The sequence below is a fragment of the Sciurus carolinensis genome, chromosome 6 (genome assembly GCF_902686445.1).
Source record: "Sciurus carolinensis chromosome 6, mSciCar1.2, whole genome shotgun sequence".
In the NCBI taxonomy this organism is placed as follows: Eukaryota; Metazoa; Chordata; class Mammalia; order Rodentia; family Sciuridae; genus Sciurus; species Sciurus carolinensis.
In genome coordinates, this window is record NC_062218.1 from 103832677 (window position 1) to 103848218 (window position 15542).

Below are 15542 nucleotides of genomic sequence, written 5' to 3' on the forward strand. Positions count from 1 at the left end.
GAGGTGTGGTTGAAAGAGTTAGAATAACAAGGACTCCCATGGGAGATGAAAGGCCAAAACAAGGAAGGAATGAAGGATGAAAGCCTGAAAGAAAGAAGGAAGGAGGCAATGATGCAGACAGAATGGCAGGACTCTGTGGGTCCTGAGGAATCTGGATTAGCAACAGAAACACCTGTGGGGTAGCTTTGGATGTTGAAGTTTGCATTATAAAAGCCTGGACAGAAAGATCTGTATCAAGTTTACTTCAAGAACCTCACTTCCCTTTTGGTGCTAATTTTTTCTCAAGAATAAATTCTTAATAAAATGATTCTTTCTCAGAATCTTTTTGTTTACTGGATGCAGAATCATGAAGGTATGGGTTATGGTTCAGATATGAGTTGTCCCCGAAAAGCTCATGTGTGAGATCGTGCAAGGGGTAAAGGTAAAATGATTGGAATATGAGAGCCTTAAACCAATCCATGAATTATTCGCCATAGGGATTAACTGAGGGGTAACTACAGGTGGGTAGGGTGTGGCTGAAGGAGTTGGGCATTGCGGGTGAGTCACTGGGGTATATATTTGATGAGCTGAGCTTAGTCTCTCTCTGCTTCCTGTTGTGACGTCTTGAGCTGCTTCCCTCCACTGCACACTTCCGCCATGATGTTCTGCGTCACCTCAAGCCCTGAGGAATGGAGTTGGCCACCTCTGAAACTGTGAGCCCCCAAATAAACTTTCTCTCCTAAAACTGTTCCTGTCAGGTCTTTTAGTCACAGCAGTGGAAAAGCTGACTAAATAGTATGAATAAAAGAGTAAGAAACGTCACTCCCTAGTTTCGACCCTTGGACAGTGTTCCATTGCTCTTATAATAAAATCCACACTCCTCAGCAAGGCTATCAGGCTTTGTCTGATCTTCCAGCCCCTTCTCCAACCACAGTTCCCTCCATTCTCCCCCCACCAACTACAAGCACCCAGGCCTGCTTCCTATTCAGGAAACAGGCTCAGTTCCTTCTTTTTCATTCACTGTTCTGAGGAACAGCTCCAGATCTTCAACTGGCCAGTTAGTGACTGGCTAGCTCCTTGCAGAACTCAGATACAACACGCCCAGCACCTCCTCAGAGGTCACCTGCTCCCCTCATTACCTGGCTCAGACTGCCCAGACGCAGCTGGGATCACATCTGCCTGTCCTGCTCTCTATACAGCAGCATTCATACCTGTGAGAAAATCTCAGCCTTGTAAAATATTTCACACTGTCTGCCACCACACTAGAAGGTAAGCTCTGGGAGAAGGAGAGATCTGACCAGTGTTCACTGCTGAACCCTTAGCACCCCCACTAGAACGCAGCACAGTAGAGAGCATCTGAGAAGGAAGAAAGGAAGAGAGGACAGGAGCAGGGACAGAGAGAGAGAAGAACAAGCACCCAATTTTCCAAAAGGTAAGAGAAACATGACTCTAAGCTCTCCAGGAAGAGGTCTTTCACCACAATAAAGCACCTTTTAATCTGAGGCTATCCAATTCTTTTAAATTTAATGCCTACTCATCTATAAAACTGGAATAACACCTAATAATATAGTTAAAATGTATTGGCATATGCCATGTGCCAAGCACTGTGTGGACTTCTTTTTTTTAATTATTTTTTTTTTATTTTTACAGACCACATTTTGATTCATTGTACACAAACGGAGTACATCTTTTCGTTTCTGTGGTTGTACATGATGCAGAGTCACACCATTTGTGTAATCATCCATGTACATAGGGCAATGATGTCTGTCTCATTCCACCATTTTTCATACCCCACCCCTCTCATTTCCCTCTACGTAATCTATGGACCTCTGTACTGCGTTGGCCTACTTTACCCTTTCATCTGCCTTAGAGCAGTCCTCCTTTTTTTTTTTTCAGATGAGACCAAAGCTCAGAGAATTTAAACAATTAAAGATCCTATCCAAAAGCCACACAGTAACTAAATAGCATTGATTCCACTCAAAGCAACCAGGAAGGAGGACCCAGAATCCAGATCTGACATGAGAGGACTGGAAAGTTTAAATGAGAACATGCATGTGCAAACACCATTTAGAAAGCCCAGTTCACAGCAAGAGTTTTCTTCCTTCCCTATTGCCTACACTCAGAAGTCCTGGTAAACAAATCAGATATTTTAGCCCTGCTCCCAAACAAAACGCCATGAATCTTAATATATGAATCAATATCTAATCACATCCACAAATTATTTTAAACACAATACTTCTCAAGTAGGAATAGCTTGATAGAATGTACAGCTTCAGTACATTTTCCCATGGTGGTGAATGGACTCTTGAGTGAGATTCATTTTTATTTTCATTAGTAACCCCAAATCTTTAGGTGTAACTGCAAAACATTAAATGCATACAATCATTCAGATATCCCTATTTCACATTATGAATCTTTTCTCTCTCCTTAAGAAAAATATTTCTCACAACTTGTAAAGAATATGTCCCCAAAATTAAAAAAAAAACTAAAAATTAGAAAGGACCTTGTATTATCTAGTTCAGACAGGAAACTCTCAGCAAAGAAAGTACCCATCTGATTTAGAGAAGTGTCCTGTGATCAAATATCAGAATGAAAGTCATTTCCACATTGCCAATTTCCAAATAATCCCTGTCCAGATGTGAACCCTGAAGTCGCGTGGCATTCTCTATTTCATAAAGTTACTTCCCCTTCCCTCCAGTGTGACCCAGTTCACTTTCATTTTAAATTTCAAAACATGTAACCTGTGCACAGTTTTACTTTTCCTGACTCAGATTTCATATAAAATAGGGCTTTTTCTCACCAGTAATCAAGGACAGCCTCTCACCCCAGGCTATACACCATCCATGACACTTCTGGCAACTGATTACCTGTTATCCCTTAGAAACCCCCATTCATGGGAATTGTCCTAGTTATAAGACAACTAACTCTCCCTCATAGGCAAACAGAACCATTCTGGGTCCCAATACTAACCCTTGGTTGTGACACACTAAAAAAATTAACCAGGTTTTTATCAATTCCCTTTTATCAGCCATTTCTTCACTCTTCATCAAACTTATACTCACTCGTAATTTCTCCTTATTTCTTCCCTATTCTGAAAGATGAAATGGTGAGCAGCATGCTTATACATTTTACCAGTGAATTGTCTAACAGAATAAATAAATCCCATTGATGCCCAGATAATAAATAAATCCAATAGATGCCCAGATAATTCTCCTTTTATGTTTTATTTCTACCCTTCTCCTTCTCCCAGATTCATGCATTTCTATAAGTCAGTGATCTTTATATGCAGGGCCAGGCTCCTGGGTCTTCCAATCAGATGTTCCCTTTGAGCAAAACATAATTTTTGAAGCCATCTTTCAGTCAAATCTCTCACCAAATCTGAACAATACTGGGGTTAATGATAATTTATTATGGGTTCTCTACATGCCAGGAATTTATTATCTCAGTTAATCCTCTTAACTTTTACTCTTACCATTTCCAGGTAAGGAAACAGCCTCAGAAAGGAAAACAACTTGCTAAAGGTCACAGAGGGGTTACCAGGTGTCAGACCTAAGATTTAAACTGGGTTTCTCCAGCTCTTTTCAGCAATAGGTATTTACCTCACTTGAATTTATTTCTTTGCCCATAAAATGGGCGGGAAGAAGAAAAGAAACATACTTCCTTGCAGGATTAATTTTAAGGATTAAATGAGACAACATAAAAAGCCACTGCACACAACGGACTTATATTAGCCATTCTGTCCATTCTCCCTGTGGCTTGAATTTCTTTATGGACTAGATCTGAGCAGGAGCCCCTCACAATGGTGCTCTCACTGCAAGGCACCCCCCGTTCAGTCAGCAATCGATGGCATGTAGGAAATGTCAGCAGAGGCTGCCCTGATGCTTGTTCGTATTTCACAAAGTATTTCTCTTGCTCTTCACCTCACCCGTAAGAGTCGCTGATGCTTTTACAATGCCGAAACACCAGTGAGGTAAACCAGCTTTCCCAAGATCACAGTGGTCTTCCATAACAGAGACAGAACTGGAATCCAGGTCAGGGGGAAGACCAATCACTGAGCAGGCTAAGGCAACACTAGGCTGTGCTGAACTCACTGACCACCTGGTCTGTCTCACCTCACACCCAAATTGATGAGTTGGTGGTCATGAGGAAAATGGAACTCAGAAAGGTAAAGAAACTTGACCAATGGCCTGACTCGCAAGTAGAGAACACAGGTTCACACCCAGTTTTCTGTCACTCTGGGTTCTTAGAACACGACCTCCTTTAAAAGGTGTGTTTATAGGGTTCTCGTCTAAAATTACAAAATGAGGGCATGTCATTTCAGGCACAGTCCTCCCTGCCATCTTGAAATTATTTCCATCTAAATCTAGATAGTTTTAATTTTATAAATTTATAGGAGGCAGGGTAAGAACAAACCACAAGTAGTTCTTGAAATTACCCTAAGAACAAAGGCCCCCAGCACATCTCCAACTACACTGTTTCCTGTTTCTACCAGGTGAAGCTGGCTCCTGCCCTCTGGAAAGGACAAAGGACAAGCATATCCACAGAAGCTTTTCTGTTCCAACACTGTACCTGCCAATTAGAACTTTTGGGTTGGTGTCTAACACCAACCAGGAAGTCCCTTTACTTCCCACTGATGATAAACATGATCATTATTTCTTGGGGACAAAACTCACAGTTGGTGAACAAAGTATCAGGTTACGACTTGGAGCCAGAGTGCTATCACTAACAACTGCACCACAAACACACGGCTTGCCTTTGTTCTGCTTCCTTCATGTCATCTGCGGGGTGGCAGAACAGTAAGTCCATGGCAAGTTCAAATATCATTACAAATTAGCATAATCAGAATAGAAACTATATATAGGAAAACTACTAAGTGACTAAAAAAAAAATCAAATCTCTACACACAGGTAAAAGACAAACTCCCAGCAGTTTTTGTTGTTCCCACCCACCTCCTCCCCAGGAAGCAGGCTTTATTCTGCAACATGGAGGAAAAGGCTTTGCCCACCTGGCCCAGACATAAACTGTTACAGCTCAGGTACTGGCCAGCAATGCCCCTTGTGGACCCCATGCAGGGTTCTAAAGACAAACCAGAGCCGGAAAATTCTCAGCTTTCTTCCCATAAACATGCCTATATAGTTATTTACAGAATTCACTTTTACACTGGTATCAAAAATTATACTAGGGGGCTGGGGATATAGCTCAGTTTGTAGAGTGCTTGCTTGTCAAGCACACGGCCCTGGGTTCAATCCCTAGTACAGCAAAAAAAAAAAAAAAACAACTAAAAATTTATCACTAAACTAACTTTATTATGTTTTTTCCCTCTTATATTTATTTGCTAAATATCTTCATGGTCCCAACAACTTCTTCTTCTTATTTTCTTGGTGCATACTGGATCCTTCTCCTTCTTTAGGTTTTCTGCACATCTCTTGGCACCTTGAGTGACTCTGCTCAGATTCACTCTCCAGTTTAGCTTCATGCCCAGTTTTCTGGATCTCAGATACCTGAAGTCTGAATTTGCGGTTGCTCCTTTTTAAGTCATCTTTTTACAAAGAAAAGAAAAAAAGCCTTGTAGTGTTTACAGATGATACATTTTTACAACTCCCAAACCCCATAATAAACTGGTAAATGGAAAGCAGAGACTGAAGAAATGGACATAATGATGACTAGGTTGATACTTTTTAAAAGTTGCTTTACCAGGTCAATTACCAACTAAATAGGAAACATTATTGGTTAATCCCCTAGAATCATCACTTGTAACGTTCAGTCTCAGATGTCATCCTTCATGGATTAATAACTCCCACATGGATGAAGTTCTAAAGCCACCAGCTGTCTTTTGTATTAACATAATGAAATTCTTTCCTTCGATAAAAAAATCTAAGGCTTATAAAAATATATGTTCCCACATCCTTCCCTTGGTGACCTTGGTTTTTAAAACCAAGCCCTGTAAGCCATTTGAGCTCTTGTTTGGAAACTGATGCAAAATCCTCAAGGCTGAAGGACAACTCTGATCAACACCGTGTTTGGAATTTGGTCAACCAGTCCAGGTTCTCTGGAAAATGTTACGCTGGCTGAGGTAAAGGGTGGGCTGCAGGAAAAATCAAATGAGGGAGAATTTTCAGCCTTGTAAAGCAATGCCACCTAATCAGTCAGTACCCAGACTGAGGGTCCAGTTTGGATCTGGGTACCACCAGTCACCACCCATGTGATCCTGGGCAAGTCAACTCACCTCTCTGTGCCTTCTCATCTATAAAATGGTGATGAGAATAACACCACACAGAACTCCTGAGCAAACTGAATAAGGTAATGCATGCAAAGTACTCAGGATGATGCCTGAGACATAGTGTACAATAACTATTGCCTATGCAGAATAAGCATCTTACCTTCTCTAGTAGTCCTATGATTGACAAGAAGGTCCTTTGCTTTTAAGACTTGTTAAAATAGAATGGAAACATAAGGAAGTGTTACCATTTGTAGAAAATAAAATCAACTAAACAATTTAAAATAAAGGGCAATATAGCTTAGCTATTGTGAATTGTGCTGCTATAAACATTGATGTGGCTGCATCACAGTAGTATGTTGATTTTAAATCCTTTGGATATATACTGAGGAGTGGGATAGCTGGGTCATTTGGTGGTTCCATTCCTAATTTTTTGAGGCATCTCCAAACTGATTTCCAGAGTGGTTGCACCAATTTGCAGGCCCACCAATAAGGTATGAAGGTACCCTTTTCCCCACATCCTAATCAACATTTATTGTTGCTTGTATTCTTGATAATTGCCATTCTGACTGAAGTGAAATGAAACCTCAGTGTAGTTTAATTTGTATTTCTCTAATTGCTAGAGATCATGAACATTTTTTAATATATTTATTGGCCATTCTTATTTCTCCATTTGAGAAATATCTATTTAGTTCCTTTGTCCATTTATTGACCGAGTTATTTGTTTTTGTTTTTGTTTTTGTTTTTTGATGTTAAATTTTTTTTAGTTCTTTTTATATTCTGGAAATTAACACCCCATCCAAGATGCAAGTAGTAAAGATTTTCTCCCAGTCTGTAGGCCTCTCTCTTCACACTCTTGATTGTTTCCTTTGCTATGAAGAAGTTTGATGCCATCCCATTTAAGATTTTTTAATTTTACTTCTTGTGCTTTAGGAGTCCTGTTGAGGAAGTCAGCTCCTGAGCTGACATGTTAGAGTTTTGGGCCTACATTTTCTCCTGGCAGGTCTAATGCGAGGTTCACTTTGACTTGAGCTTTGTGCAGGATGAAAGACAGGGATTTCATTCTACTATGTGTGGATTTCCAGTTTTCCCAGCACCATTTGCTGAATAGGCTATTTTTCTCTCCAATGTATGTTTTTGGCACCTTCATCTAGTATGAGATGACTGTATTTATGTGGGTTTATCTCTGTTTCCTGTTCTGTTCCATTAGTTTTCATGCCTGTTTTGGTGTCAGTCCCATGCTGTTTTTGTTCCTATAGCTCTGTAGTATAATTTAAGGTCTGATATTATGATGCTTCCTGTTTTGCTTTTCTTGTTAAGGATTACTTTGACTATTCAGGGTCTCTTATTTTTCCAAATGGATTTCAAGACTGTTTTTTCTATTGCTATGAAGAACATCGTTGGAATTTTAATGGGAACTGCATTAAATCTGTATAGCACTTTTGGTGGTATGACCATTTGGAAAAAATTTAAAAATAAAGAAATAAAGGGCTAATCATTTAAAGAAAAATAATATAACAATATGTTCATTTTTTTCATTAAGTCAATAAATATCTGCTGAACACTAACTATGTGCTAGGTACTAAGAATAAAGTGGTGAGTCCCACACAGAAGTCATGCTCTGAGGGAAACAAAGAGTACATAAAATGAATCATGAAAACAGTCACATTTGGATAAGTGTACTTTGGGAAATCTTTTCTAAGGCAGTGGTGCAAAACATGAAAGTTTCTACATCTAAAGACATTTCACATTGTGTGGTTTATAATGGTGTAGATTGGAAATAACCTCAATGTGCAATATGAAAGAGTGAAATAAATTATTATATACCTAATTAATGAAATATTATGCAGTCATTAAAACAATGACTTTGAAGTTTACATAGTTACCATGAAAGGCAATTGTGACAAAATATTATTTTTAAAAAATTAAGACATGAAATTGTACAAATGTTATGGTGATGTTTAAAATCTGCATATAAAAGACTAAAAGGAAATATGCCAAATTGGAGTTTTTTTTTTAATTTATTGGTTTTTTTTAGTTATACATGACAGCAGAATCCATTTTGATATAATTATACAAGCATGAAATACATCTTAGAATCCTATTTTTATGGATATACATGATGGTGGGATTCGCTGTGTTGTTTACACACACACACACACACACACACACACACACACACATACATGGGAAAGTTTTGTGAGATTCATCTCACTGTCTTTCCTTTTCCTATCCCCCTCTTCCCTCCATTCTCCATGGTCCAATCTACTGCACTTCTATTCTTCCCTCTCCATTCTAACCCCCTTATTATGGGTTAGCTTCCGCATATCAGAGAAGACATTCGACCTTTGGTTTTGGGGGACTGACTTACTTCACTTAGCATGATGGTCTCCAGATCCATCCATTTTCTAGCAAATCTCATAAAATCGTTCTTTGTTTATAGCAGTTCAATTCACAATAGCTAAGCTATGGATCCAAGCTAGGTGCCCTTCAACAGATGAATGAATAAAGAAAGTGTGGTGTGTATATACACAATGGAATAATAGTCAATTTGGATGTTCATGGAAAGATGACAGTAATCATTTATGGAGTATTTTGGGTGTGCCAAGGCATTTTAAACACTTCTTTACGTATATCCCTTAACTCATACTCCTAAGGTGGATGGTATAGTTCACATTTCACTCAGAGGCTGAATTTGTACAGACCTATGAGGGAAGGAACTGCAATTTAAATGCAGGTCAAGGTGACTCCAAACACAGGTTCATCACAGCCACTGAACATCCAGACTTCTTGGTGGGAAAGTATGTTTGTGTTTTTAACTTCCTTGCATTTGGCTTTTTAAATAACAGTAACAAAACCACAGCTGATCGTCTGCAATGTGCCAAGCGCCACCCTAGGCATTTTATGTATGCGGCGCATTTACTCCTTGGAGTAATCTATGAGGAAGGCTCCATTACTGTCCTCATTTTAGAGGTGAGTAAAACGCAGCACAGAAAATTAATGGTTGCCCAAGGTCTCACAGTTGGTCATGGCAGGACAGTCTACAGGTGTCAGGGGGAGTTGAGGCAAAAAAATACAAGTGGTTCTCCTGGAAATGCAATTTTAAAATGCATGTGCAGGTAGGGTCTGAACAAAAACATTTTAAACAAGTGCTGAGAAACTTAGAGTCTTTAGGGGAGGAATGTATAATTTCTTTAAATCTGTACCATTTCAAGTATATCAAGATTAGAGAATAATAGAAAAACCAGTAGGTTTTAACAAATGTTAATATCTTTTAAAATAACAAAAGCTATACCTCACGAAAGGCCACTGATCAAGAAAGTATTTAATTACAGCCTTTAAATTCTACTTATACTGAGAATCAATATGAAAGGAGTTAATTAACTCTGCAAAAGCCATCATTTTTCTTCACTAAGGAAATGCAGAGAAAAATAGAAAAACAGATTAGTTAGAAATAGTGAAGAAAGATAGCTAGCCAGGGAATAGGGGATTAAGTCCCACACCCCTTAGCGGGATTCCAAAAATACCAGAAGCATCAAAGAAATATCACTCCAACAAACCTGGGTCCACTAGACCCATTTCTTTTCTCCCTACCAGGCATGCACTGCAGCCGCCTCCCTACCACCTGCCTGGGCTCTGCCCACGACCCAAGTCTCAGGGTAGGCACAACCTAAGGGTTCCAGCAGCAAAAGACAAAACCCTACCAGAGTGGGGAGTCAGCATAAGAAATCGCCATAGACGATTACCAAGAATACAAGTAACAACACATGTTGGCAAGGATGTGGGGAAACTGGTACACTCATACATTGCTGCAAATTGGTGCAGCCACACTGCAAAGCAGTACGGAGATTCCTTGGAACACTTGGAATGGAACCACCATTTGACCCAGCTATCCCACTCCTCTTTTTATACCCAAAGGACTTAAAATCATCATACTACAGTGACACAACCACATCTATATTTATAGCAGCTCAATTCATAATAGAAAAGCTATGGAACCAACCTAGGTGCCCTTCAACAGATAAATGGATAAAGAAAATGTGCTGTATATATACACCATGGAATATTACACAACCTGAAAAAAAAAGAATGAAATTAGGGCATTTGCCGATAAATGGATGCAACTGGAGAATATCATGCCAACTGAAATAAGCCAATCCCAAAACACCAAAGGCCAAATGTTCTCTCTGATATGTGGATGCTAACACACAATAAGGAGAATAGACATTCACTGGATTAGACAAGGGGAAATGAAGGGAAGGGAGGAGGGAAGAGAATAGGAAAGACAGAAGAATGAATGGGACATAATTTTCCTATGCTCATATATGAATACATGACCAGGGTAACTCCACATCATGTACAACCACAAGAATGGGATCCTAATTAGGTAACTCCACATCATGTACAACCACAAGAATGGGATCCTAATTAGGTAACTCCACATCATGTACAACCACAAGAATGGGATTCTAATTAGAATAAGTTATACTCCTGGTATGTACAATATGTCAAAATACACTGTACTGTCATATATAACTAAAAAGAACAAAATTAAAAAAAAAAGAAATCACCATAAAGAAAGAGAAGAAAGATGACCAAAAGGAACAGCTGGATTCCTCAGAAAACCCATGGAGCTTTTAATTGGCATGCTGCATGGCTCAAGGACACAACCGCAGTTTAACCACTGGACGTGCCATTAAGAAATGAAATTACCTTTCCAATTCAAGTAGTTCTACCCAGAGTTCTGTATTTACGCCTGAGCTGAGATGACTGAATGACACTTTCCTGGTCTTTTTGATCAAACAAGAGCCTTAATTTAGCACAAAGAGCCTGGCTGAATGCAAGCCCAATCCTACAAGTAACATTTTTGATCCACAACAGATTTGTGTCTCAATTAGGCCACACAATGCTCAGACACTGCCCCCGCCCCTTTTTTTTTTTTCTCTTTTAGTATTTCAATGCAGCCTGGCCAGAAGTGTTCCAGTTTGCAATTTGGTGCTGCCTTAGATTTATATGAGGTAGGTGAAGATTTATGGTGGTCACAAATTCCTGTTTTTTCATTGTCTTTGTCTCTGTCTTTGAACTGAGCACAATGAGAGAATAGGCTCAGAAAACTAATATACGGGCTGGAAATGCATCCTGAACAGCGGAGAGAAACTACCTCCCAAACCTCCAGATACCTGTTTGGGTGTGAGAGCAGAGGAGCACAGGACAGCAGTGTCACAGTAAGTGTGCTGAGGACAGGACACTCTGCAGCTCAAGTGCCTGCTTCAAGGTCAGGGTACACCTACTGCTGGTGGAGATGTGCCGGGCATCCACCTCACCTCCTCCCTGGAGCACTTTTGGTGGAAAGATTCTGCCTTCAATGTCAGAGCATGAAGGAGAGTGGGCTCTGAGAGCAGACCACCTGGAGCCAAATTCCAGCTCTGCCACTTGCTGGCTAAAGACGTTATACAGGGACTTTAACCTTTGTATGCCTCCATTTCCTATTCTGCAAAATGGAAAAGTGGGATTAAGAACAGTCTTTCAGGAGGCAATTGGAGGGCTAATATTTATGAAATCATGCAGTGCCTGACTCACAGTGAACACTCAATAAATTATAGCTACTACTGTTATTACATCTGGACTTCCCCAAAGTTTCTAGAACAGTGTGTTTGTAGAAGGCATGGATTAAAAATAAGCCAATATCTATCATTGGGCACCAATATCACAAAGACCTACAAGTCTTTGCAATATGCAGTGACACTCACATGAATAGGACTACAATATAAAACAGGAACACCTCTACCAAAAGCTTACCTCTCCCTTTGCTAACCAATATTTTATAAAAATATGACCCTTATGTTTTAATATTTTATTGCTTCCTCAACCCTTAATATCTATCTGTTAGATGAATTACCTCTGGTGCTTAGGATTCCTACTTAACTTAAACTAAACTACTGAATTTTTATGCAGCTTGAAGACTAAGAGATAAAAAAAAAAAAATCTTGGTATATGGAGATTAGGGGAAAGGATCAAAAATGCCTTTTCTAATCCAATCTGATTTTATGGGAAATGACAATGAAGCTCAGAGCAACTAGAATGAACAACCCAGTCATTAGAGAGTGGCCAAGACAGGACCAGAGCCCAGGTTCCCAACTCCTGGCTGGGCTGGCACTCTCCCCACCACACTAGGGTGGGACACACTTTCTCCCATCCCCACACAAATGGGCCTGGAGCTCAAGAAACCACTTTCTGTCATTTCAGGCAAGAGCTTCACTTCCCAGGCTTTGACTAGTTTCATAGAAGGCACGTCCCAGAATTTCAGCCTACTGATTTAGGGATTCCCGAAAGCTTTACCACTGAGCAAAGTCTATTACAACCCGGATGAATTCAAATGAGCCATCCAGGGATTTCGGATTCCTAGGCCTCACAGTCAAGGTAAAGGCATTGATTTAAACTTGGTGGAAGGAACAAAAAACTGTTATCACTCACAGAATACTCATTTTCACCAAGATGCTTTCCCTGCAAAGGCTATATTTCGAGGGACTAAAACTCCAGAGGCAACAGTATAAGCAGAGTGGATGGGGAGGGGGATATAGAAGAAAATAGCAGCTACTATGATTTAACTGATCCAGAAATAAGTTGTTAGAAATTAGAATGCTTGGTAATATTCTCATGGCACCTAATGAATAAATATCAACTAAATCAATCTATTTGAGCACTCAAGAGTGGGATTAAAAAGTATTATCAGCAGAGGTAAATTCAGAGCTGGGAAATAAACCCTCTGGAAACTAGAGAGAGAACATATTTCATCAGTTCTCTCAAGTGGTTCGAGGAATGTAAAGAATCTTAAAGAATGCACATGAACAAGCAGGAAATGTAAGCTCCAACAAGTGGGCAGCACACTGTCACACTGCTGTCCACATGTCACACTCAAGACTTCCATTTATTCTGTCGAGTGACAGTCTTATTTTCTCTCTTCCTATATCTTGGAATTACTGAGTTCTGAAACGCCCACGCTTCTTTAGGGGTGTGACTGCTCGTGCAACTAATAATGGGTCGTTGCTAAGAAAGTGGCTGAAATAACAAATTATTTTATCACACATTAAAACATATTTCACAAACTTAAAAAAAGGCACGCGTATGTGATTGTGTAATGAGAGCTCTGCATTTCTACTGCATCTGTAGTAGTCCTTAGGCATGGAGACAAACCAGGCTAAAAAAAGAATACTTGCATGACAAGATTGTTATCACCCATATTATCTCCTGAGCCTCCTCTGAAAAGAAAAATGTGAAATTTATAAGTAACCATGTGGAACTTCACCAAAATGTTCTTTTGATTTTTGTTTGGAATTTTGTTTTGGTTTTGGAGGGGATATTTAGTGATTATTTTGCTTTAACTTGGAGGGTTGGTGGCAAAACCCGAAAAGATAGTTTTACTCTTTTGGTATACAGCATGCTTTCTGAACAGAGACAATAACACAAAAAAGCAAAAATTCATTCTTATGAGCAAAAATATTCTTTTGGGCATAAATCACAAACATAATACAGTAAAAAAACATATAATCAGCATCCCTATGGTACTGAAATTTCATAATGAGAGGAGCAATTAGAGAGAAAAAATATATATATACAAAGGCTTTTTAGGAGGTAATAATGAAAAAAGGTTGGGAAACCATGGCTGTCCAGAAAGCATAGGTGAACTCTCTTTCTTCTTTTTGGATGCCTGAGGCCTGAGGTTATGACTTGGCTCTGGCCTGTGTTCCTTGAAGCTCTGCTTCACACAGTCACACAGAAAAGCTCTGCCTATTCTCCCCAGCTGCAAAAATAAATGTGAAGCCTTTTATGTGTCTCAGACTTGTACTAATTCCTATTTTTCTTCAGATCTTTGTTTCCTTTATCTGTTTTTTGAATGTACTGTTTACCTGAAGCAATGTCAAAATGTACACTTGGCATCCAACATGATACTTGTTCTTAGTATGTTTTCAGCAGTATCAACCCTCTTTCTCTTGGCCATCATGGGTCAGAATTGTCCACCATAACATCAAATCAAGGCTGAGAAATAGATACTATGGCAGAGTTGAGGGGTGGTTGGATGCCTCTCAAATTGAGGAACCCATTGCATGGCTCACTCACTTTTGCTCACAGCCAAGAGCTTAGTATGTACATACTCACTCTTTTGTACAGACTTGAGAAAGATGCACAGTAATGGTACAATTCATTGCTGACATGCACACCAACAGTTATATCAAAAAAAGTGATCCACTCTCACCACTTCTATTCAACATAATTCTGGAAGTCTTGGCCAGGGCCATTAGGCAATAAAAAGAAATCAAAGGCCTTCAAATGGAAGATGAAGTAAAACTCTGTTGATGACATGATCTTACATATAAAACATCCTTAAAGACTTCACCAAAAACTGTTGGCACTAATAAATTCAGTAAAGTTTCAGGGTACAAAATAAACATACAAAAGTCAGTAGTATTACTATACACTAACAAACAACTGTCCAAAAAAAAGAAATCTATAAAAGACATTTACAATAGCTACAAGAAAGAAAAATCTACTCAGGAATAAATTTAACTAAGACAGCCAAAGAACCCTACATTTAAAATTATAAAAAACTGATAAAAAAAATTCAGGTGCAAATAAATGGAAATAGACACTATGTTCATAGATTGGAAGAAATAATACTGTTGAAACATCTATACTACCCAAAGCTGTCCACAGATTCAATGTCATCCCAAACAAAATTCTAATGCCATTTTTCACAAAAATAGAAAAAAAGAAATCCTAAATTTTATGTGGAACAACAAAAGACCTTGAATAGCCAAGCAATCTGAGAAAAAAGAACAAAGCTGGAGGCATCACAACATCTGATTCATTTGAAATATACATATTTCAAATATTTGATTCATAATATTTGAAATATATATTAGATATATCTATGTATATTAAAACAGCATGGTATTGGCATAAAAACAAACACATCAACAAATAGAACAAAATAGAGAGATCAGAAATAAGCCCATGCATGTATAGCCAATTGATTTTTAACAATAGAACTAAGGAAACACACTGGGAAAAGAACATTCTCTACAATATACAGTGTAAAGAGTGTTGGGACAACTGGATATCTATATACTTAAGAATGAAATTGTACCCTTATCTCACTCTATATTAAAAAGATCAAATTAAAATATACTAAAGATTTAAACATAAGACCTGAAACTATAAAACTACTAGACAAAGACAGGCATATTCAGGGGTGAATGATTAGATTATGAGACCTGTGACCAAATCAGCCCATCCTAGTTTGCATGGACTGACTGGTAGTAACTGTAGGTAGGTGAGACATGGCTAA

General features: G+C 38.9%; 1 protein-coding gene across 4 annotated transcripts in view; it reads right to left on the minus strand.

The window, feature by feature from the left end:
- The window catches only part of Prelid2 (PRELI domain containing 2), a 73307-nt gene that overhangs the window by 15128 nt on the left and 42637 nt on the right, over window positions 1-15542 (minus strand). Inside the window, exons 7-8 of one of the 4 annotated variants that reach the window (XM_047554686.1) lie at window positions 6360-6407; window positions 5303-5518 (exon numbers count right to left, since the gene is read on the minus strand). The exons of 2 other annotated variants lie outside the window; for them this stretch is intronic. In XM_047554686.1, the coding sequence (XP_047410642.1) occupies window positions 6402-6407 (6 nt within the window). In that variant the 3' untranslated portion in view covers window positions 5303-5518; window positions 6360-6401. Of the gene's footprint in view, window positions 1-5302; window positions 5519-6359; window positions 6408-15542 lie in introns of those variants that run through there. One more of the 4 variants, XM_047554685.1, reaches the window with a different exon arrangement.